Source organism: Stegostoma tigrinum, chromosome 3 (genome assembly GCF_030684315.1).
Source record: "Stegostoma tigrinum isolate sSteTig4 chromosome 3, sSteTig4.hap1, whole genome shotgun sequence".
Taxonomy (NCBI): Eukaryota; Metazoa; Chordata; class Chondrichthyes; order Orectolobiformes; family Stegostomatidae; genus Stegostoma; species Stegostoma tigrinum.
In genome coordinates this window covers 28,221,808-28,243,876 of record NC_081356.1, presented here as the reverse complement: position 1 = coordinate 28,243,876, position 22,069 = coordinate 28,221,808, and the positions used below count along the sequence as shown (strand labels likewise).

Below are 22,069 nucleotides of genomic sequence, written 5' to 3'. Positions count from 1 at the left end.
ATACAGAGACATGCAGGAAGGAAGCATTTGGTGCGTGTAAATTGTGTAAATAGTTTGGTTAGAAGAGTTTTCTTAGATATAAAGCTGAATGGGGAATGACAGCTCAGTGACTAAAAAAAAATTCTTTAAGGAGAAGCTACAGATACATTAGGAAGAAAGGAATAAAAGGACCAGAGCAGGCTGCAAAGTCTAAATCTTCCACTCTTGTTTCTGTGTCCCGACTGTTGTAATTTGTGAAAAAAAAAACTGTGCAGAATGTTTTCATAGAACAGTAGACGCGGAGAGGTTATTTCCCCATGTGTGCTACCAGAACACTAGGCAACAGTCTCCGGGAAGGAGATAAATATTTAGGACTGACGGGTGGAAAATTTGGAAAGTTGGTGAATTGTTGGAATGCTCCTCATGTCAGCAGATTGTCCCATTATCCACTTTAAAGCTGAGGTAAAAAGATTGTTGCTCAGGTGGCGATATGGGGAGCGGTTAGAAGCATGGAGTTGGGGAAGCCCAGGATCTGTCATGATCATTTTGAATGGTGGAGCAGGCTTGACAGACCATGTGGTCTGTTCCCAGAGGGAGTGAAAAGAGGCTCATGACAAACTTGGGCCGAATGGTCTGTTTTTGGGCTGTTCCTTCCTTGTAGCCATTTTAAAACTAATTGCCTGGGATTATAAAGAATACAGGGACATACTTTTTATTGTCTGACTCTTGGGTGACAATCAGATGGCATTATTTTAGGCAGTTGAATAATGATTCATATGCAAAGACTAAAGTGGTAGATGAATAATTTTAGTTGTGATACATGAGTGCTGTCAAAATGTTCAGTGAGATTGTTCTTAAGATTATATAAGAAATAGACTGGAGGGTAGAACCATCGAGTATGGCATTTTGATGACAAGGGGCTGTTGTAAACTATTTCTGGTTTAATTTGTTCAGTGGAGAACAGAGGGCAGCAGTTGTGGATATCCAGTAGGATTAGCCTGATGTGCCTAAAAATGAAAGACTAACCTTTTGAATACTCCCACAGACAATAGTTTGGTAAAAAATCTTGAGGGACATCATAAAGAAAGCATTTAAGTTTCCGGGAACGCTGGTGTTTTATTACAGTAATTCTTTTCAAAAAAAAAACTTATCAGCAAGATTAAAGTCTGACCAAGAAAGAGGTCATGAATTCTGTTTCCTAACGCCACTTAGCACAAAAGTTACCGTCAACATTCTTCCTCATTACAGTTTTTCACTGGAGAGGTTAACTGTTTTTGTTACCTTGTTTGCAGTACCTGGACCATGTGACCCAGAAGACCTGATCGATGGTATCATCTTTGCAGCCAACTACCTGGGCTCCACCCAGCTGCTGTCGGACAAAACCCCATCCAAGAACGTGCGGATGATGCAAGCCCAGGAAGCAGTCAGCAGAATCAAGGTGATGACGTCCTTCTGCGTAGGAAGCCAGTGGCCATTTAACTCACCTTTGGCGATTATTATCCGCACTTTAAACTTTCAGAATTCACGGGAGTTTACTTACGCAAACAGCAGGGTGGAAGCCAGCACCAAAATGAAAATTTGTTAACCAATTTTTTGACGTTTTCACCAAGATTCAACTGGGCGTACATACGGCTTTGCTTAACGATAACTCAGGCATCTCTAAGATGAGCCATTAAAATTGAGAACCCTTCTGCCCTCTTGGGCTGATGTAAAACCTTCCGCAGCCACTATTTTGGAGAAGAACAGGGCAGTTCTTCCCAGAAGGCTGGCCCAATATTTATCCCCCAGCCACCGTCACTTTAAAAAAGCAAAGCAGATTTTCTGGTTCGGCCTTTTTGAATAAGCTTTGACCATCTGTTCCCATATTTCTTTATGTGCCTTGATGTTAACGTTCTGTTTGATGACCAGGAATATGAAATGCCTTGGGACATTTTTACTGTGTAAATGCACGCTGCTGTCAATGCCATAATGGTGTGAGTAAATTATATTTCCAAATGGCCGCTGTTGGCTTTGTGTTGTAGGAGGCAGCCGCACTCCTGGTCACTATAATGTAGATTTTCTGCCACCATCCTCCTTTTACATTGGGATATATAGACACTGTTTTGTCTAGTGTGGTAGAGAAAAACCACTGGGTAATCTTAACAAGAAGAGGCTTTTGTAGTTTATTACATGTTAGCAACTAGCTAAAAGGTAAATAGGTATAGTTGACATTTTTACAAAGATTATAATGAGACAAAGGCGGTATGTCTATTGCCTTTGAGAGCCAGACTGGTCTACGTTTCCTCACCCGAATCTTTATGATACTACCAGTTTGGGTGGAGCTTAATGCAGCCATCAGCAGAACCATTATCTCAGAGAACAAGTGATTTCATTCTCTCATTGTTTTCTGCGGGATCTTGCTATGTACACATTGGTTGCCAGGTTTCCTACAGTACAGATGTAACTGGACTCCCTAAGTTAGTTCATTGTCAGTAAAGTGCTTTGTAAGATCCTGCAGTTATAAGAACATAAGAAATAAGAGCAGGAGTAGGCCAGCCGGCCCCTCGAGCCTGCCCCACCATTCAATAAGATCATGGCTGATCTTTTTGAGACTCAGTTCCACTTACCCACCCGTTCACCATAACCCTTAATTCCTTGACTGTTTAAAAATCTATCAATGTTTGCCTTAAAAAACATTCCACGAAGAAGCCTCAATTGCTTCACTGGGCAGAGAATTCCACTGATTCACAACCCTTTGAGTGAAGAAGTTCCTCATCAACTCGGCTCTAAATCTGCTCTCCCTTAATTTGAGACTCTGCCCCCTAGTTGTAGTTTCATTTGCCAGTTGAAACAAATTCCCTACTTCTATCTTATCTATTCCCTTCACAATTATATATGTTCCTATAAGACCCACTGTCTCATTCTTCTAAATCCCAATGAATGTAGTCCCAATCCATTCAATCTCTCCTCAGTAGCCAACTCTCTCAGCTCCAGAATCAACCTAGTGAACCTCCTCTGCACCCTCTCCAGTGTTAGTACATCCTTTCTCAAGTAAGGAGGCCAAAACTTCTCACCGTACTCCGTGTGTGGCCTCATCAGCACCCTGTATTGCTGCAGCATAACCTCCTTGGTTTTAAATTCCATCCCCCTAGCAATGAAGGACAATATTCCATTTGCCTTCTTAATTACTTGCTGCACCTGCAAATCAACCTTTTGTAATTCATGCACAAAGACACCCAGGTCCCTCTGCACAGCAGCATGCCGCAATTTTTCACTATTTAAATAATAGTCCATTTTGCAATTATTCTTACCAAAATGTATGACCTCCTATTTACCTATATAATCCATCTGCCATACCCTTGCCCACTCACTTAAACTATTTACATGCCTCTGCAAACTTTCAGAGTCCTCTGCACACTCTACCATTGATCCTAGTGTTATCTGTGAACTTTGACACACTACTCTTGTTCTCCGACTCTAAATCATTGATGTAAATTGTAAACAATCATGGAATTGTGCCATAGAAATGTAGGGCTATCTGTCTCTTTCCCCTGATTCTCCTCTCTCTTTAGCCCCTCTTTCTCCATTTCTGTTTCTTTCTTCACTCTCCTGGATCTCTTTTCCACTCATTCAACATGCTCTCTTTCTCATCTTTTCCCCCCTTTTTCTCTATCTGGCCATCTTGCCATCTGTCTTTCACTCTCTCATTTCCTCTTGCCCTTTCCATCGTGTCATCTTCCTCTTGTCCGCACACTGTTATGATTCGGTGTCATTTGCCACAGTTTTCCTTATGAGAAAACAAAGTAACGAAGAGAAAGTGTTGTTTTATGTGTGAGAATGAAAGATATAAAACTCCTAACAGATCAGGATAGACTAGCTAAAAACCGAAAGAACTGCGGATGCTGTAAAGCAGGAACAAAAACAAAGTTGCTGGAAAAGCTCAGCAGGTCTGGCAGCATCTGTGAAGAAAAAACAATCAGAGTTAACATTTCGGGTCTGGCTCTCAAGAAAGGTCCCTGGACCTGAAACGTTAACTCTGATTTTTTTCTTTACAGGTGCTGCTGGACCTGCTGAGCTTTTCTTGCAACTTTGTTTTTGTTCCTGGGTAGACTAGCTGCAGGGAGGCTGTTTTCATTGAGTAGAATGTAGACCATTTCGGACTAAGATGAGGCAATATTTCTTCACTCAAAGAGTGGAGTTCTCTACCACAAAAGGCTGTAGAGTCATAGAGCTATACAGCACAGATATGGACCCTTTTTGGTCCAACTCATCTGTACCGATCAGATTCTAAACTGATCCAGTTCGATTTGCCAGCATTTGGCCTATATCCCTCTAAACCCTTCCAATTCATATACCAATCCTGATGGCTTTTAACTGTTGTAATTGTACCCGCCTCCACCTCCTCTGGCAGCTCCTTCCATACACATACCATCCTCTAGTTTTGGACTCCTCAGCACTGGGAAAAAGACCATTGCTACTCACCTTATACATGTTCTTCATGATTTTATTAACTTCTATAAGGTCACCCTTCAGTGTCCGGTTTTCCAGAGACAATAACCCCAGCCTATTCAGCCTTTCCCTATATAGCTCATACCAAATCACTGAATATACTCAAGATGGATTTGGTAGTCTTAGATTTTAAAGGCATCAATGGGTGTGGGGAGAAAGCAAGATTTAGGAATTGAGATAGAGGATCAATCATGATCATATTAAATGGTGGAATAGACTCAAATGGCCTATGCCTGCTCTTAGTTTCTCTGTTCCCTCAGGTTATGGCAAGGGTTAACCAGAGTTATTGAGGTGCCTTCCAATCATTACATCCATCTACATTAAGGGCAATACTGTTCATAAATTTGAGTTGAAATGTTCTTGACGGAAGTGTCTAGACAACTTCAGACACGAACTCTTAAAATTCTTCAGTCATTTAGTCTCTATTGTGTAATCCCGGTTGAATGGTGAATCTTCTATGCAGAGGACTACATGTTTGTTTCCCTGCTAGCTTTTTGCCTGAAAGATTATATTATGAAATGCACCTGCTTTCCTTTTAGACACTCCATGATTGCAAACAGTAGCATTTTCCAACTTTAACTGTGAAATGAATCTTTCAGGATATTCTGTGAACCATTAAATAGTCAATATTGTAAATTACAGTGCAGTTGATTTTTAAAAATCTAGTTTTAATCCTCTTGTGGAATTAGTTGATCATTTTTTCCCAGAGGGATTAAAATGTTCTTGGTTTAATGAGCAGGTCTACCAACTGTTGGCAGTCGACCCAACATATGTATAATCTAATGATTAATATTGAATGACAGAATATGCTTGAGGAGTTGAATTACCTTCAGTTGTTTTGTGTTGATAAATTATTTGTGACAATTGAGAGTACCACAATTTTTGAAAATGTAGTGGATCAATTGTGTTGTACACTGCAATTGGAAAAATCACCGGATCAGAATCTGATGGATAATCTTCACATGTAGAATAGTCAGTCTTTAATCCAGACAGTGTCCCATCTCACCACCTGAAACGTGTATCTGTCTGAATTTTCCTGGAACGTAATGCCGATTAGTTAGTCTTTTCTCCTTAATCTTTTAACTCCAACATGTTTTCTGCCATAATTACTAGGTGCATGAGCTGATAACAATGCAACAAAGGAAGCAGAATATCTGAGCTTTACAAAAATGACAGAATCAGCATCCTTATCTGTCAATGAGATTTAAAAATTAAGAATGAGACAGAAGAACTAGTAAGAATTGGATCAAGGACAGGAAGGAGGAAAAAAAAGTATTTTTAAAAATCTCTAACAATTCACTAGCTTCAGGAATGAGAATTCACAATTTAAACTGCTCTCTTCTGTGCCCAAAAGGTTGAGTAGTATTGGAGAACAAAAATTCTCCTCCTTAAATGGGCTAAATACAGCCCCTGACTTCCTGCAGTCTGTTTAATGGGTATTTTACTAAAGTTTAGCAATTTCATCGAATTCTCAGAGAGGTGAAGGGCAGGCTGGTATTTTCACAAAGCTACTGGCAATACGTTCAGCAGCTTGTGTCAGTTTGCAATTCCCAGCGAATCTGTGCCTTAGCATAATTTGTTAGGAGATTTAGACATCAGTAAGGTGATTGCTATTAAATTTTCTATGGTTTGAAATAGGAATCTCTGGGCCGAAATAATTTATGTATAAGTAAAGAGTATCAACGGATAATCTACATTGTCCTGATTTAGATAGGGGACTGGGTTTGAATGTTCACAGTTTTTGTGGGCAGCGTTTTTCTTTTTAATGGTAAACATCCGCTCCATTTAACATCCATCATCATGGACACAATTTGTTTTCCACAGATCCACTCATCAAATCAAACAAAATTGAACCTTTTTTCATGTTCTCCTCCATGGAGTTTTCACTTTTCTGGAGTTTATGCAGTTTGATGGTGATGCTAGACAGACACCATGACTAGAACTGGGAGGATAGAACTTATATGAAAGACCAAACAGACTGAGGTTTTTTTTTCCCCCCGAAAAAAAATGAAAGCAATGGGATTCTCCAACAGAGATCTTTAAAATTATGAATGGGTGCAGTAGGGTAGGTGGTAAGAAGATGTCTCCATTTGTGGGAGAGTCCGAAATGAAATATTATCAAAATAATATTGAATAAATCCAATTAGGAATTCAGGAGAAGCTATTTTTCTAGAAAGGAATTGGAATGTGGAAATCCTGGCACAGAAAGAGGCGGAGATAATGGGAACTGCAGATGCTGGAGAATCCAAGATAATAAAGTGTGAAGCTGGATGAACACAGCAGGCCAAGCAGCATCTCAGGAGCACAAAAGCTGACGTTTCGGGCCTCTCTAATGAAGGGTCTAGGCCCGAAACGTCAGCTTTTGTGCTCCTGAGACGCTGCTTGGCCTGCTGTGTTCATCCAGCTTCACACAGAAAGAGGCATATGGCTTTGATGCATTTTAGGGGATGTTAGATAACCACATGAGGGAGAAAGGCAACGGGATATGCTGATGGGGAGTGTTGATTAGAGTAGGAGAGGACTCTGATAAAACAGAAACAGCAGAAAATGGTAGGGCTGAATGGCCTGGTTTTGTTCTGTACATTCAGTGCAGTTCTACATGATTTAATTGTTTTGAAGAACTGTTTAACAAAGGCTGCAATAAACGTAATATGATATGGACAGGCTGTATCTGTTTGCCTTAAACCCTAGCGGGTTTTGGACCCCTGTGTTATGTATAAACAGTCATGTCTGAATCACCTGCTTGACAATTAAGATTGCTGCCACATCGTAATCCTCCACCGCAATTTTCTCACATATGGTTAATGCTTCCTGCATATTTAAAATATTGAGGCGTTCCAAAATTGATGTGCTTTCTCTATAATGAAGTTAAATATATCTCTTACATACACAATTGCCTTTGTCACTTCTTAAAAGAATATATTGCTGGAAAATGATGCATTGTGCATTTTAAGAATATTTAATCGTCGATTTGTTTTTAGTTCATTGATGAACAGAACAAAATTATGGCATTATCGTGATTATTCAAACCAAAGAAAGTTTTTCCAAATCTAGTTCCATTTGCTACATGTTTTGGAAGTTGCAAAGGGATTTGCAAACACAGTGCTTCAAACAGTCTGAGTGGATGGAGTTAAAATATAAAATAAGCTTCTGTTATTTTAATCATTGAATGATGTCACATGGAACGAGGCGCCTCAGTCCACCCTGCCGGTTTGTTAAACATAGAAGAAAGGAGCAGGAGGAGGCCATTTGGCCCTTCAAGCCTGCTGTGCCATACTTCATGATCATGGTTGATTGTCCAACTCACTTACCTAATCCTGCTTTCTCCCCATAACCTTTGATCCCGTTTGCCACAAGTGCTATATCCAGCCGTTTCTTGAATACAAGTTGATAAAATTATCCACTTTGTTCCACCACCCCTGCTGTTTGCCTATAACCTTCAAAATACTTGCTTTGCAAATCTATACCTAGTTCCCTTTTCTAAACTATTACTGTATGTTCCCATTGCCCTTTCAAGCGGTACATTACAGATCACAGCAATTCACACTTGTATTTGAGAAAAGAATTCTCATCTCCCCTCTTGTTCTTTTGCTAATTCTCTGAAATCTGTGTCCTTTTTGTTTCTGATCTCATGCAACTATTAACAATATCACCTTTACTCTCCTCAAAAGCGTTCTTGACTGGCTGATTTTCAGCTATGCTTGAATACGTAGCTGAAACTTCTGTTTGGTGGCAGCTCAGGCTGTCTAGCGATTCTGACATTTGGTAAATATAGCTATGACGTTGAAATTTCACCATGTTTCATTTTGCAGCTTTTAATTCATTAACTGAGCTGTTGATTAAATGTGCCTTTCACATCAGGAGCTGCTCTTGCTTCGTGAAGCCTTTATCCTCTTTGATGATAATCTGAACACTCCATTCTCTATGTCCTTTCAGTGCTCAGTGTGCATGTGAGGTGCCAGCCATTCAGTATTGGCATCAGTTACCATAAAACTGCCCAAGAATTCACACTGTTTTCTTCCCCTGTCTTCCACACACAAGCATTCCGAATAAAGAGTGACCTACTTTTGAGAAATAGAAAATCACAATCACAGCCAGGTTGTTAGGGCAGTTACCAACCGCTCAAGCTGTCTGTTTCTTTTTTTCTCAAATTGATTTGATTACAGATTGTTATGATGTACTGCATTTGGGTGGAAACGATAGGAGGCCACGTTGTCTTTGGAAAAGCAAGAGTCGCCGTGGGGTTGAGAAACAAAGGGATCTGGGATTTGAGTACACAGATCACAAAAAAAAGTATCACAGGTTAATAAGGCCATTTAAAAGAAGGCAAGCAAAGTAATGGGGTTTCTTACTAGAGAGATAGAATCGAGCAGCTATATTAAACTTGTATCGAACCTTGCTTAGACTCCATTTGAATACCTTGTATAGTTCTGATATCCATGTTATTAAAAAGAGTTTAGTAATGTCAGAGAGTTGCAAAAATGATTTTACAGGATAATACTACAATGAAGTGATTACACCATTCGAAAAAGTCTAAACAGGGACTTTTCTCTCCTAGAAAAGCAAAGGCTAGGGATGACCTACTAGAAGTCCTTAAGACTATGAGGGGTTTGATAGGCTGCACCTGGAAAGGATGTCTCCACTTATGGGTAAGACTGGAATTAGGGGCCATAAGTATAGGATGGACACCAATAACACTGTTAAGGAATTCAAGAGAAGTAGTTACACGTTTGTACAGAGCTTTAGTGATGCTTTTAAAAAAAATGGACATGCTATCAAAGCTTTTTGACCAGCACTTATCAGGGCAGAATCATAAGAATACCAGATCTCGAAGGGAGCAACAATTTATGCTGCATGCAAAGAGGGTGCTGATGCTATTGGTGGAGATGTTGCTATGGAGAATGCATGGAGAAGCATTTGGCATCCAAGCTTTTGTTTAAATTCTTAAGCCGACAAATTAACTTGATTGGTCAAGGCGTCGCTGCGGAGAAATACACCATTATCAAGAGAGCTTTGAGAATGTGGAAGTGTATACCACAAGGAGTGGTTGAGGTGAATAATGTAGGTAGGTTTAAGGGGGAGAAAATAAATACATGATGGAGAAAGAATAGAAGCAATCAAAGGATATATGTCAATAGACTGGGATGAAGTAGGTTGGGAAGAGGCTTTTAAGATGCGTAAACACTGACATAGACTGTTGGGCCAAATGGCTGCTACGACCACATAATCCATCGTATTTGTGGGGCAGTGTCATATAATCTTCGATTCTGTTTCTCTTGTTTGATGTTGTGGAAGTTATATTTGGAAAGTGACTTTTTTTCTCAAATCCAACATTTTCTGCCTCCCATTTAACTGAAAGCTTACAAAGGAAGATATATGTTCCCATGAACATTTTTAATTCTCGTGTGAAAAACAAAGGAAGATATATGTTCCCATGAACATTTTTAATTCTCGTGTGAAAATCAACAATCAAAAGACTTGCTACCATTTATTTTTGTTACTATTGCATGTCCCGTCCTGTGTGCCAGTCAGACTTCTCCAACCTGTAATTGCTTCTCAACAAGTTTGTCTGCCAGTTTGACTCTAACCATTCTCCTATCTCTTGTCTATTCCATGCGAAACAGATGGCCCAGAAATTGACCAAAAACAGGAAGAAGGTGTAGTACCTCATTAGTTTGATGTTGTGCCAGTTGCATTTTGCTTTGTTCTGTGATTTTTTTTTGTTAACTCATTAAAATTTCTGTTTCTTTTTAAAAAGAAAGTTTTTGCTTACATTTCTGCATCCAGAGAGACCTGCACACTTCAGCCAAGTGTCACCTTGTTTGCTTCTTGCTTACAGGTGACTACCGAAGTCCACATCAAGCACCATTGAACCTTTAGTTGATACAACTTTTGCTTCTCATGTAAATTTCATGGCCTCTCGCAGTTTCAGGAAGTTGAAGGAGTTGGAAAGGGCAATTGTGCTTTTCAAATCACACTGAGTAATCAGCACTTTGCTTCCTTCATTTAAGCTATTTCTTTTTCCTTTTGAGTCAACTAAGTGCCAACTGAAATTGCACCATATTTAAATGGTGACATTTTAATTGATATTGTCAAGCAGTCTACTGTTTTTTTGTTATCATTTAGCAATACCTACAGATCAGTCTTTCATTTCCCTTTATTTCTCATCCCAGCCCCACTTCCCAGGTACCTCACATGACAGGAAGTCAATCCTCCCCACTAGCCCCCAGCTTTGACTCTCTGCAGATTGCTGGATGCAGAAAGTTTGCATATTAGTTTTTAAAATACAAAATATTGACACTTTTCACTGCTTTCATTGTAAGTATATTTTCATGTGAGGTTGTATGTTTTTGCATCTCTCATTTCTTTGAAATAAGCCTTTTTTTGAAAGCTTTATTTTTGTCAACTGCCAAATAAACTCAGGAAAAGGACGATTTCCAAAGATTTTTGTTTCACTTTATTTTCTAAAGCCTCCCACATTCCCCTCCAGTGACACTAGCAAAGAAAAACATTGCCACCTTATTTCTTCTTGAATGTAGCATATTGTGTGCATTTCATGCTCATGCAAAACAGACTTTATGAAGAGATTTTTGTTTATCGGTTCCTTTCGATTCCTGAGTTGATGCCTCGAAATGAAGAATGGATGAGCTGAATAAATTGGGGGCATTTAAGGAGCAGTTAGATAAAAATGAGGGAAAAAGAAATAGAAGGATAGAGTTATAAGATAAGGTAACTGCGGGAAGGCCAATATGGACCAATTGGGCTGAATGGCTTGAGGTTATGCTATAAATTGAGTGTAAATACTGAACTTATCACATTAGATTTATCTCAAATAAGTTTTCATTTCATTTTTGTCATTATCTTTTAAAAGTTTTCTCCCTCATTCTTCAGCCTATGATCATTCCTGCAGTGTGGATAAGAAACTAAGCAATATACTTAAACTGTTTCTGCTCTTTTAATTCTTTGGGAATCCCAGGCTCGGATGATAAGATGAAATGGCAAAAAAAACACTTGCGTCCCCTGGACTAGAGACACTTAAAGAATGATTTGTTTGAGGTTTAATTTGAAAGGCTAAGTAGAGTGAAACATTCAAATAAAAGCAACATGGCGGGGATGCAGGTGATCTGAACTAAAAGCAGAAAGCGCTGGAGAACCTCAGCAGGATCTGAGGAGAAAGAATCAGAGTTAATTGAGTTCCAAAGAAGAGCCCTTTTGGACACAGTTTCTCTCTTCACAGATGCTGCCAGATCTGAAGAGTTTATCTAGCACTAGAGAGACATATTGTCTGCTGGTAAGATAGAATCTAGGATAAGGGAACAATGAAATCAGAGTTGACTGTTCAGAAGAGAAGTTAGGAAAAAAATTTTATGTGCGGAGGGTGGTGAAAGTGTGGAACTCTCTCCCACAAAAGCAATCGATGATAGCTCAAATAACCACTTTAAATCTAAATTAGAAAGATTTTTCCTAGAACAGGGCATGAAATTTCACTGGAACCAAGGCAGGTGGACAGAATCAAGAGCCATGATCACGCTGAATGACAGGATGAATTTCAGCGGCTGAATAGCCTGCTTCCTGTTCTTATGCATAAAGCCAACACTGAGTGACTTGCCTGCATTTTGCTCTGCCCTCTGATGGGTAGCATTTAATATTGACTTCTGCTTCCTGTTGATAAGCTACAAGATACGTCCATTATATTTTGTCATGCTACATGTTAACTGAAACTCATATTGGATGCCTAAATTTTTTTTTGTTTATCTGGATTGTATATGTATAATTTTTAAAGTACATTTAAAACCCAGCTCGCTTTCATTTTATCCTTTTAAATAGAATCCAAATGAATCGCATTAACTGAGCTTTAAATACATGAGCATTTGGCTGATGTGGATCTCTGTCTCGTTCTTCACTATATGTGCAAATTTAATATCGATTGGCATTAAATTGACACAGCAGTCCGTATTAACTAAAGCTCCAGGTAATTGCCTGCCTGTCAGTTCAATGTCATGGACTCAGTCCAGTAAGATTTATTGCTTTAATGTAAGGGCAAGTCTAGAATGCAAAGGCATAATTCCAACAAATAAAACTAGGATTTCAGCAGTGAAGCCAGGAAACATTTGTTCACACAAAGGGAAATGGAAACCTAGAACACTGTGCTCCAAAGAAACTGTTGGGGCAGGAAATCAATTGAAAACTCTGCAATTTGTGTTTAGAAGAAGGATATTCAGGAGCTGAGGGTTGTAAGGTGGTGGTGAAAGACCCATCACGATAAGATGGGAGAATAAACTTGAGAAGCTGAAGGGTCCTCCCTATTCCCTGCAAGATCCTAATTTCCAAATTTGGAATTAGGCATATTCCCTTTGTGTTATTATTACTGATAGGAAATTTGCACACAAAGTAAAATTGAAGGATGGTCAGTGATTTTGCTTTGGCAGTGGCAGGAGTGTTTTACAAGTGACTGCATATGTCAGTTGTGTCCCAGTGATGATCTCTTGAATTATGTACTCTCCTATTAAAGGCATCTGAAGGAGAGGGCCAGCCCATGACTGAAGTTGATCTCTTCATCTCAACTCAGAGGATTAAGGTGCTGAATGCTGACTCGCAGGTAAGTGACAGGACTGAAGCCCTGTGTTTATCCTCAAAAGTGATTGGTGATTGAAAACAAAACTTCAAATTGATTGCAAAAATAAAACACCCTGTTTGAAAGTTCCTTTGTTTAATTTTACCATGATAAGGAAATGGGCCTACCACCTCCCAATTTGGGGCAGGTGTAAATAAGGTAGACATTCATAGAATCCCTACCGTGTGGAAGCAGGCCATTCAGCCCATCGAGTTCCACACCGACCATTCCACACAGACCCACTCTCCTACCCCTATCGCTGTAACCTTGCACATCCCTCGACACTAGTTGCTCCTGTTCGCTGAAATTACAGGACTGTGGTGTTGGAGATTTAAGCTTATGAGCAAGAGGTGAAAGGAGAGATGGTGAATGGTTTCAATTGGAAATTGAATGAGAAGTACGGAGCTGGGTTGGGGACTGGGACTGATTGGATTGCTGTACAGTAGAGGTCGATTCAGTGGGCTAAATGGCCTCCCCCTCAGACTGTATGAATGCATAACCCAAAGTGAAAGACATTGGCAGAAGAGGGATACCCTGTTTTGATGTGCAGGGTTGCGGGGGGAGCTCTGTGGATTAGGGAACAAAGACTGGGGGAGCCTATTGCTTGGCCCATCTCACTTCTAGCAAGAGTGGGGCAGCAACTGGTGAACCTGAAAGATGCCCACCTCGCAGTGTTTGCCATCTTGCCAGTGGGCTGACCAGATTGAGATCAATCTCAAAGGAGGGGGCTTAAAATCCAAATCCAGTCCAAAGTTTCTGCAGGCTCGGATTTGGAACAGCAAATCCGCAGACTAACCGCAGCCAGTGCCCAGTGATAAGGGTCCAGTTACACAGTGAAAAGGTTCAGGGGAGATTTGATAAGGTTGTCCAAAATACAGAAGTGTTTTGTCGGGTAAAGAAAGAAGCTGTTTCCATTCTAGAGCGCAGGGAGAGAGGAGTGAACCTGCCACCTGATAGGCTAGTGGGAGCAGATTCAGTTGTAGTTGTTTAAAGGAAAGGGGACAAATCCTTGAATGGGAAACATTTGCATTGGGAAAGCAGGAGAGGGGTTAGGCTACTTTAGCTCTTTCAAAGTGCTGGCATCAGCATGATGGATCAAATGGCCTCGTACTACCAAATTAGTCAGCAAAACAATCTCACTCAAACAGTCCAAACTGACACTGTAAGGTCAGGAAGAGGTCAGAGCCTCAGACATTCCCACCCTGCTCCAAGCTATTAGAGGAAATGGAAATTTTAATGCTCTATTTGTACTTTTGCTGAGAGCCATGCCACTATCTGTTAGGCTCCACTGGCTGGATTTGACGGAATGCAGTCTCAACACATCAGTCGGGCGGTTCAGCAGTGAGCTGTAAACAGAGAGTTGTGGCCATGGCCAGTGACAGCTAATCACCTCTTTGCTCTGTGATAGATTAGTTTGTACAGCGGACCCAGCTTTTTGATTTACAGGCTTTGGCATTTTCCGTTTAGCTAGTGGTCGCATGCCTGTGAAATCGTGCTGAAATCTGGGATAATTTCTGTTCACTGCTTTGGTTAGTGCGTGATGCTCTGCAACTAGAGGTGGGTATGTGTGGGTGTAGTTCTGTACCTATAATGTGGGTGACAGTTTGTATTTGGGTGTGGGTGTCAGCGTTTGTGGCAAAGTTTGGGAGTGCAGGGTGGTGTATATGTTTGTTGGTGTGGGTTAGAGTGTGTGAATGATGGGGATATGGTGTGTGTGTGTGTGTGTGTGTGTGTGTGTGTGTAACTATGCATCTGGATATGTGTGCTTATGTTACTGAGTGTAGGTGAGTCTGTGGCAACGTCTAGGTGTGTATGTGGATGTTTGTATGTATGCTGGTGGGTGGATGTGTAAGTGGGTGGGCATTTGTGTTGGGTGGCTGTTGGTGTGTGTGTGTGGTGGCTGTGAATGTGGATGTTTGTCGGTGGCTGGGTGAGTGTCTGTACATTGATGTATGTATATGTATGCTTGTGGTGAGTGTTTAAGTAGTGGCTGGAGGAGTGTACGTTTGTGTGTGTGATGGGTATAATTGTGCACCTTTCTGTCTTGCTGTAGGTGAGTGTGTGGGGTCATGCATGTTTATATGTCTGACAGTGTAAGAGATAGTGCTTGTTTTTTATGTGTTGGGCTCGGGCATGTTGCCTGTCGGCAGGTTACTTATCTAATGATGCACATAAGGCGAAAGTTGAGTGCAGTGGAATGCTCCTGAACACAAGCAACCTAAATCCTATAAAAACGTCCTAACTCATTCCCAACTTATGAAACTGATGGTTATTGAATATATTGAAATATATTGCCATTGTCCATTACATACTTGACACTAAAAATGCAATAGACTTGCTGATGATCTACAGACACATTGTTTTCTGCATGAAAGGATTTTATCATAAATTGCCTCAAATTGCAAATCAGACTTAACCTCAGAGCTTACTGTGAGCAGTTTGAAAAGAGTGGAAAAACAAAAGAACGCTGCAACAAACTGTTTGAACATTTTATTTAGTTTTGGCATTATTGGTATTGTTGAACATTCTGCTCAATTTCTACCTTGTCACTCTCCCGTTCCTTTTCTTAGGAAACTATGATGGACCATCCCTTACGGACTATTTCGTACATCGCAGACATTGGGAATATTGTTGTGCTGATGGCACGTCGACGTATGCCTCGATCCAATTCCCAGGACAGTGTGGAAGCATCTCACCCTTCCCATGATGGGAAGAGGCAGTACAAGATGATCTGCCACGTCTTTGAGTCAGAAGATGTATGTAGCACTTGTATCTTTGCAAAAGGGATTTATTAGAATTATTCCAGGGAATGAGGGGTGTCAGTAGCATGGATAGATCAGATAGGCTGGAACTGTTAAAGCAGAGAAGGTGAAGATGAGGTCTGAAAGAAATGTTCAAAATCATTAATTGTTTCAATAAAGGGGCTGAATCTTAACTACTTTTGGCTGAGTCCAAGTTAGCCCATTCTCCCAGCCTTATAACTGTTTAACCTTAAAAAAACACTCTTCACCCATCCCTAGCAATGCCCCATCTGGACATTCTCTAAGTCAGTGCCACCCTGTCCCCAGTGCCCACTGTAAACCAGTACACTGTCATTGTCCAGCAGAGAAAACTCATGTACAGGCAAATATTCAGACAAATGCAGACACACACTTTTATTTTAAAACAATACAATCAAAATGAGCAGAAGCTGCAGTTTACCTGTCACAGTGCAATCTGAATTCTGGTGTGATGACTACAACTGCATGGAGATCCCATTTCCACCATATTGAACCTGGCCTGCAAGAGAACTTGGTAGCCCTGGGCCCCAGCAGTACACCTGCTGCTCTGCGCTATCCCTGTGGAGGCCAGAGTAGTAGTCACTGCCACTAACCCTCTCCCGCAGCCCTACCATGCCCTCTACTACTCACCGCTTACCCTGCATGAACCTGGAGTTTCCCTACTCTCTCCACTGTCACATCACTGTCCTTGTCCCCACCAGTGCATTTTCTCCACCACCTTTGGCAATGATTCCCCCACAGCTGAGCCTACAGACCACCCTCGCACCCACCTGAATAATAAACAGCCTGTATTTACCACACTGTCTAACGTTGAGGAGCAACCCCCAGGCATGGCCGATCAGACCCCTGTTTCAGCTCCCTGATGGACAATATGCAGTTGGCCTCATGGTTGGCCCTGCTCCTGCAGAAAGATTATCCACTCTCTGGGATACAGTCAGGCAGACCGCCTGACCTTGAGCAGCCCGAGTGGACAACTGATGATGATGACCAAGCCCCTGGAATGTTTGAGGACTGTGACCATGACCAATGGTCCTGGGACTCCCCACCGCCCCCCCCCTCCCCTGCCCCACTTAACAGACAGCAGCCCCTCACCTTTGACTGGACTAAGCAGCAGCCTCCACTCAGTTTCTGACCAATCCACTTGGTTGAATAAATATGCAGTGGGTTTGCTGCGCAGGTTGCTGGTGCATGCTGTTGGTGTTAGATTCATGTCTCAGTGTGTGCCATATAACAAGGTGACCCTTCACCTACCTTCAGGCAGATCCCTGCTCCGTGCGTGTGTCTCTGCGTCTCTGTGTCTGTGTGTGTGTGTGTGTGTGTGTGTGTGGGCAGTACTGACAGCCCCTGGCTCTGGCTGAAACACTAATGCACTAACAGGGCAGCACTTGCCAAGGCAGGGGTGCTATGATCATGCACATTGGCACTGAGTGTACAAATACTGAGAGAAAGTGAGCATGCCTGAGATATAGCCTGGTGTCTCCGTGTGTGCCAGAAGTCCTTGCTCTATCTGTTCAATGCTAGTTGCTGGTGAGCTCTGCAATGCAGACCTTTGCTTCTTGAGCATCCTGCATCACGCCGGCCATGAGAGGTTGTCAGATGCTGGAAGGCAGTGTCCATGGATGAAGAGGGCACGTGTCCTCTGACTGTGGATCATACCCTGAGATGTTGTTTTGTCCTTTGCAACATGGAGCAGAGTTGAATAAACAAACAGCTGTATTTGCCAGACTCTGACTTCCATTCCAAATTTGTTGACATCGATCTTGTCTGGTGCATTTGCTAAGACAGGACACCAAGTGTTGATGATTTAAGTTGGGCCATTAACAGGGTGCTCAAACAGGCAGTAGTTCCCCCTTAATCGACAACTTCTCACTGCGTAGTGAGAAACTCACCAAGCTGCTCAGGAAAGGTATGAAAAATGGAATGAGATGCTCCTGACCTTGGGATGAGCTACATTGGACTACTTCCCCAATTCTACCACAAATGACGCTGTAGCTGATATCACTCAGACCCCTGTAAGATTCCACTGCAAGGAACTATTTCTGATGGCTCAAAGGCGCAAAGTTCAAGTGATTGGCAGAAGAATCAGAAATGACAAGAGAAAAAGCTTCTTTGTGCAATAAGTAATTAGAATTTGGAATGCAATGTCTACTAGAGAGGAATCAACTAGAAATGCAGTGTGAAGTACAAACCACCCATCAACAACCCACAGGCCTGAAAAACAGCAGAACAAAACGGCCGCAAGATAGTAAGGGTAAAGCTAAAAAATGCACACAGCTGGCTCCACAAATACCGGACAAACAGGAAGGAAACTAACAACAAGAGTACATGAACACCAAGTGGCTACAAAAAGACACAACCAATACTCACTCATCTCAATCCACATGGACAAGGAGAGCCACCAGTTCGACTGTGACAACACCAAGATCCTGGGACGGGCTAAAGCAGAGACAAGTATGAGAATTCCTGGAAGCATGGCACCCCATGAAGCAGGCTATTAATATACACATTGAACTCGGCCCCATATACATTCCACTATGGAGGAAACCCAGAAGTGAGGCAATCCATTGCAACGGACCCTAGAGTTTAAAAGCCAGGCGGGAAAACACAAGGACGCTTCATCAGAGGCTGCACTGAGGGTAACCAACCTCAACACTGACAACCCAAGCTACAGATCTACTCCAAAACATTAGTAACTAGAAATTAACCTTCATTTGCAACTCTTCATCCCATTGACCCAATTGATCAAGATCTCTTTATAATCTGAGATAACTTTCATCACTATCCACTGTACCACTAATTTTAATGTTATCCGCAAACTTACTAATCATGCCTCCTATATTCCCATTCAAAGCATTTACATAAATGACAAACAGAAATGGAGCCTGTACCGATTCCTGTGGAATACGTCTGGTCACAAGCCTCCAATCTGAAAAACAATCCTCTACCACCACCCTCTGTCTCCTACTGTTAAGCCAATTTTGTATCCATCTGGCAAGCTCACCCTGAATCCCATGTGACCTAACTCTGCTAACTCGACCTGTGAGTGAGGGGGCTGTAGCAAACACCAATTATAGGCTTGGAACAGACCCAGCTCACAGGGCTGCTTTCCCTTGGCCATCTACGAGCATTGATTCTCTCTTGGATGTTGCTTGTCCCTGGTACAGCCACTACTGGACTTGTATGCAGAGTTCTCAATGCTCTTGAAAACTAACTAATATCACATAGTATTGCTCTATAATGACTTGTGGAGCACATTTAGATGCTTAATTTTGTTAAACGCGGCATATAATTGCAAGTTCTTCTGTGTCAAGGAAATCTGTGTAATTAGAAGTTGGCAGGGGGAGGGGAGAGAACAAAGAATGGGTATATGTGAAAGAAAAGCTAATACTCCTGAAAATGCACAGGACATGGAAGAGCCAAGGTAAAGGGCCAAGACAAATAAAGAAACTTCCTAATTCCCTAGTGTGGTAGTGAAGACACTGGGCCACATGAACCAGGTGATGGCCCTGGTTCTGTAATCTCCTCGAGCCCCACAGCCCTGTGCGATCACTGTATCTTCCCCAGTTCAGACGACCGGCACATCCCTGACTTCTGTAGTTCCATCATTGATGGTCCTGACTTTGGCCGTGCTTGAGACCTACACTCTAGAATTCCCACCCTGATCCTCACCACCTCTCCAGCCCTCATTCTGGCAACTTACCCCTTTGACCAAGCTTTAGAAACAGAGCAGCAGGAGTGGGCCATTCAGGGCCTTAAGCATACTCAGCCATTCTAGATTATGGCTCATCATCAACCACATCTCCTTCATTCCCAATACACCCCTCTATCCCTGGGTGCCATTAGTATCTAGAAATTTATCAACTTCTGTCTTGAACCTCCTCAAAGACTGTCTTTTCACAGCACTGTCTAAGTGAAGAAATTTTCCCTCAGAACTAAATGGCAAGTCTTTTTTTTCTGAAGCTAGGTTCCCTGTTGTAAACCCCACAGCCAAGGGAACTGACTTCTTTGCATCTACTCTGTCTCTTCCTTTAATAATTTTTTTAGGATTCTATAAGGTCGCCTCTGATTCTGCTAAACTCCAGTGAATACAGGCCCAGTCACCTCACCTCAGAAAATATACAGTCCCACCACCTCAGGTGTAAGCCTGGTGAACTCTGCTTGTTTCAGTAATTTCAACAGGGTTTTGTTCTGAACACTCCTATGAAGTGCCTTTCACTACATTAAAAGTGCTACATAAATGCAGCTTATAGTTGCAATCTCTTGACTAATTTGAGTTGGTGGAGAGGTGGGGGAATAGAATGGAGTGGGGGCATGTCAGTCAAGCCACCAGTAGATTGTGAGAGACTCCCATGTATGATGTTTTCCCACCAAGTAAATGTCTGCTTCCAATTCTCTCTTTCTCAGCTCGCTCCTTCATTACCCACTCTGCAGAGACAGGTCTCCTGACCATGATGTCCACTTGTTAGTGCCACTAGGCACGGAGCACTCTGTGTGAGGTGGTGGATATTTTATGGTTTCCATGGCATCAGTGCTTTTCCAAAATAACTTGCAGCTCCCGCTTTGCCAAATTTCTATTTTGTTTCTCTCTCCCCTTCCACCACCCCGTGAAAACTACAGGCAAGATTATAAATAAACTTAGCACACTCTCTACGTGAAACAGTGTTACAGACAGATGTCAGAAATTGTCACTGAAGCCTTGCTATTTATTGCAGGTTTTGATTGAAGGTTTCTTGAGAATCATTGTTTAAAGACAGGGAAGAGACTACCATGGTACTTTTAAATGTTTGCTTTCTTTGTTGAAAAGCACAAAACCGATATCATCTTGCTGTTAAATCTGTTGCAGTCCTAATTATGCAAAGTTTGGCACAGATCCTTTGTAATTATGCTCCTTTCCTTTTTTTCCCCCTCCTCTGTAGGCCCAGTTAATAGCTCAGTCCATAGGCCAGGCCTTTAGTGTCGCTTACCAGGAGTTCTTGCGAGCGAACGGCATTAATCCTGAAGATTTGAGCCAGAAAGAATACAGTGATCTCCTCAACACTCAGGACATGTACAATGATGACCTGATTCACTTTTCCAAGTCGGAAAACTGCAAGGAAGTACGTGTGTCTTCCCATAATAGTAGGAGCTCTCCTTTTGACGAAGAGGTGGTGGGGGAGGGACGAGATTTTGAAACAGCTGACTTTATGACCTTCTGTTTGAGTAAATGGCATTGCATGCGTGTGGTTTAGTGCTGTAGCATTTATTCTGATTTGTAAAGTTATTGATTGTAGTACTGTATTGTAGTTACTGAAGTTATTGTAAAGTACGGTGTGGAAAGTTTACAGTACATTCCAGATGAGGTCAGAGGGGAATGGAACTTAAATTGCTTCAACATCTGCACGTTATTGTATAATGTGATGGTCAAGTATCAGAATTAGAATATCGTTTTACTGTCACATGTACACGAAGTGTGCAAGGTTGCCATTTCCAGTGCCATCTTAGATACAAAGTTGCTGAGGTACATAATCTTAGGTATAAATTAGAAAAATAAAGAAATAAAGTCATGAGTTCAGCGTTACAGTCTTTCTAAAGCAGAGGAGCACGGGCCTGGGAATCCACATTGGGCCTCACCTCGGGGCCGGGAGTCCGCACTGGGCTTCACCTCAGGGCCAGGAGTCCGCACTGGGCTTCACCTCAGGGCCAGGAGTCCGCACTGGGCCTCACCTCGGGGCTGGGAATCTGCACTGGGCTTCACCTCGGGGCTGGGAATCCGCATTGGGCCTCACCTCGGGGCCAGGAATCCGCACTGGGCCTCACCTTGGGGCTGGGAATCTGCACTGGGCTTCACTTCAGGGTTGGGAGTCTGCGTTGGACTTCACCTCGGGGCCGGGAGTCCCCCGAGGTTGTTTTGGGGTTCACATTGAGTCACTGCTGGCTCAACAGTGTCCCCCTGCTGCCACCTGAGGATGGGAGGGAAATAAGTAGAATGGGAGAAAAACATGAAAAGAGAGAACATAAAAATTCTGGAGCCCTAATCCACCGCCATCTTGGACCTGGTGAAAAGATTGGATGAAACGTTTTATAATTTTATAACCTTTTCACATTCAGAATATTAAAAATATCCCAAAGGAGACAATCTAGAATGATATAGTTTGGTGAACCCACTGTCAGGCCTGTTATCCTCCCATTCAAACTTTGCCTGACTATGTTTTAGCGCCTCCACGTCATG

General features: G+C 42.0%; 1 protein-coding gene and 1 long non-coding RNA gene across 6 annotated transcripts in view; one reads left to right on the top strand and one right to left on the bottom strand.

Annotated features, from left to right (window-relative positions):
* LOC125450744 (amyloid-beta A4 precursor protein-binding family A member 1-like) overlaps positions 1-22,069 on the top strand; it is a 179,990-nt gene that overhangs the window by 131,039 nt on the left and 26,882 nt on the right. For 4 of the 5 annotated variants that reach the window (XM_048526845.2, XM_048526842.2, XM_059644023.1 and 1 more), the window contains 5 exons: positions 1,272-1,417; positions 10,092-10,124; positions 12,980-13,066; positions 15,652-15,837; positions 20,778-20,957. In XM_048526845.2, coding sequence (XP_048382802.2) covers positions 1,272-1,417; positions 10,092-10,124; positions 12,980-13,066; positions 15,652-15,837; positions 20,778-20,957 — 632 coding nt within the window. The remainder of the gene's footprint in view (positions 1-1,271; positions 1,418-10,091; positions 10,125-12,979; positions 13,067-15,651; positions 15,838-20,777; positions 20,958-22,069) is intronic. The other variant, XM_059644034.1, reaches the window with a different exon arrangement.
* Positions 15,589-21,008, bottom strand: LOC125450747 (uncharacterized). Its single transcript, XR_007247141.2, has 3 exons — positions 20,826-21,008; positions 18,229-18,297; positions 15,589-15,962 (listed from the first exon to the last, which is right to left on the bottom strand). It is a non-coding gene; the product is annotated as an uncharacterized LOC125450747 (long non-coding RNA).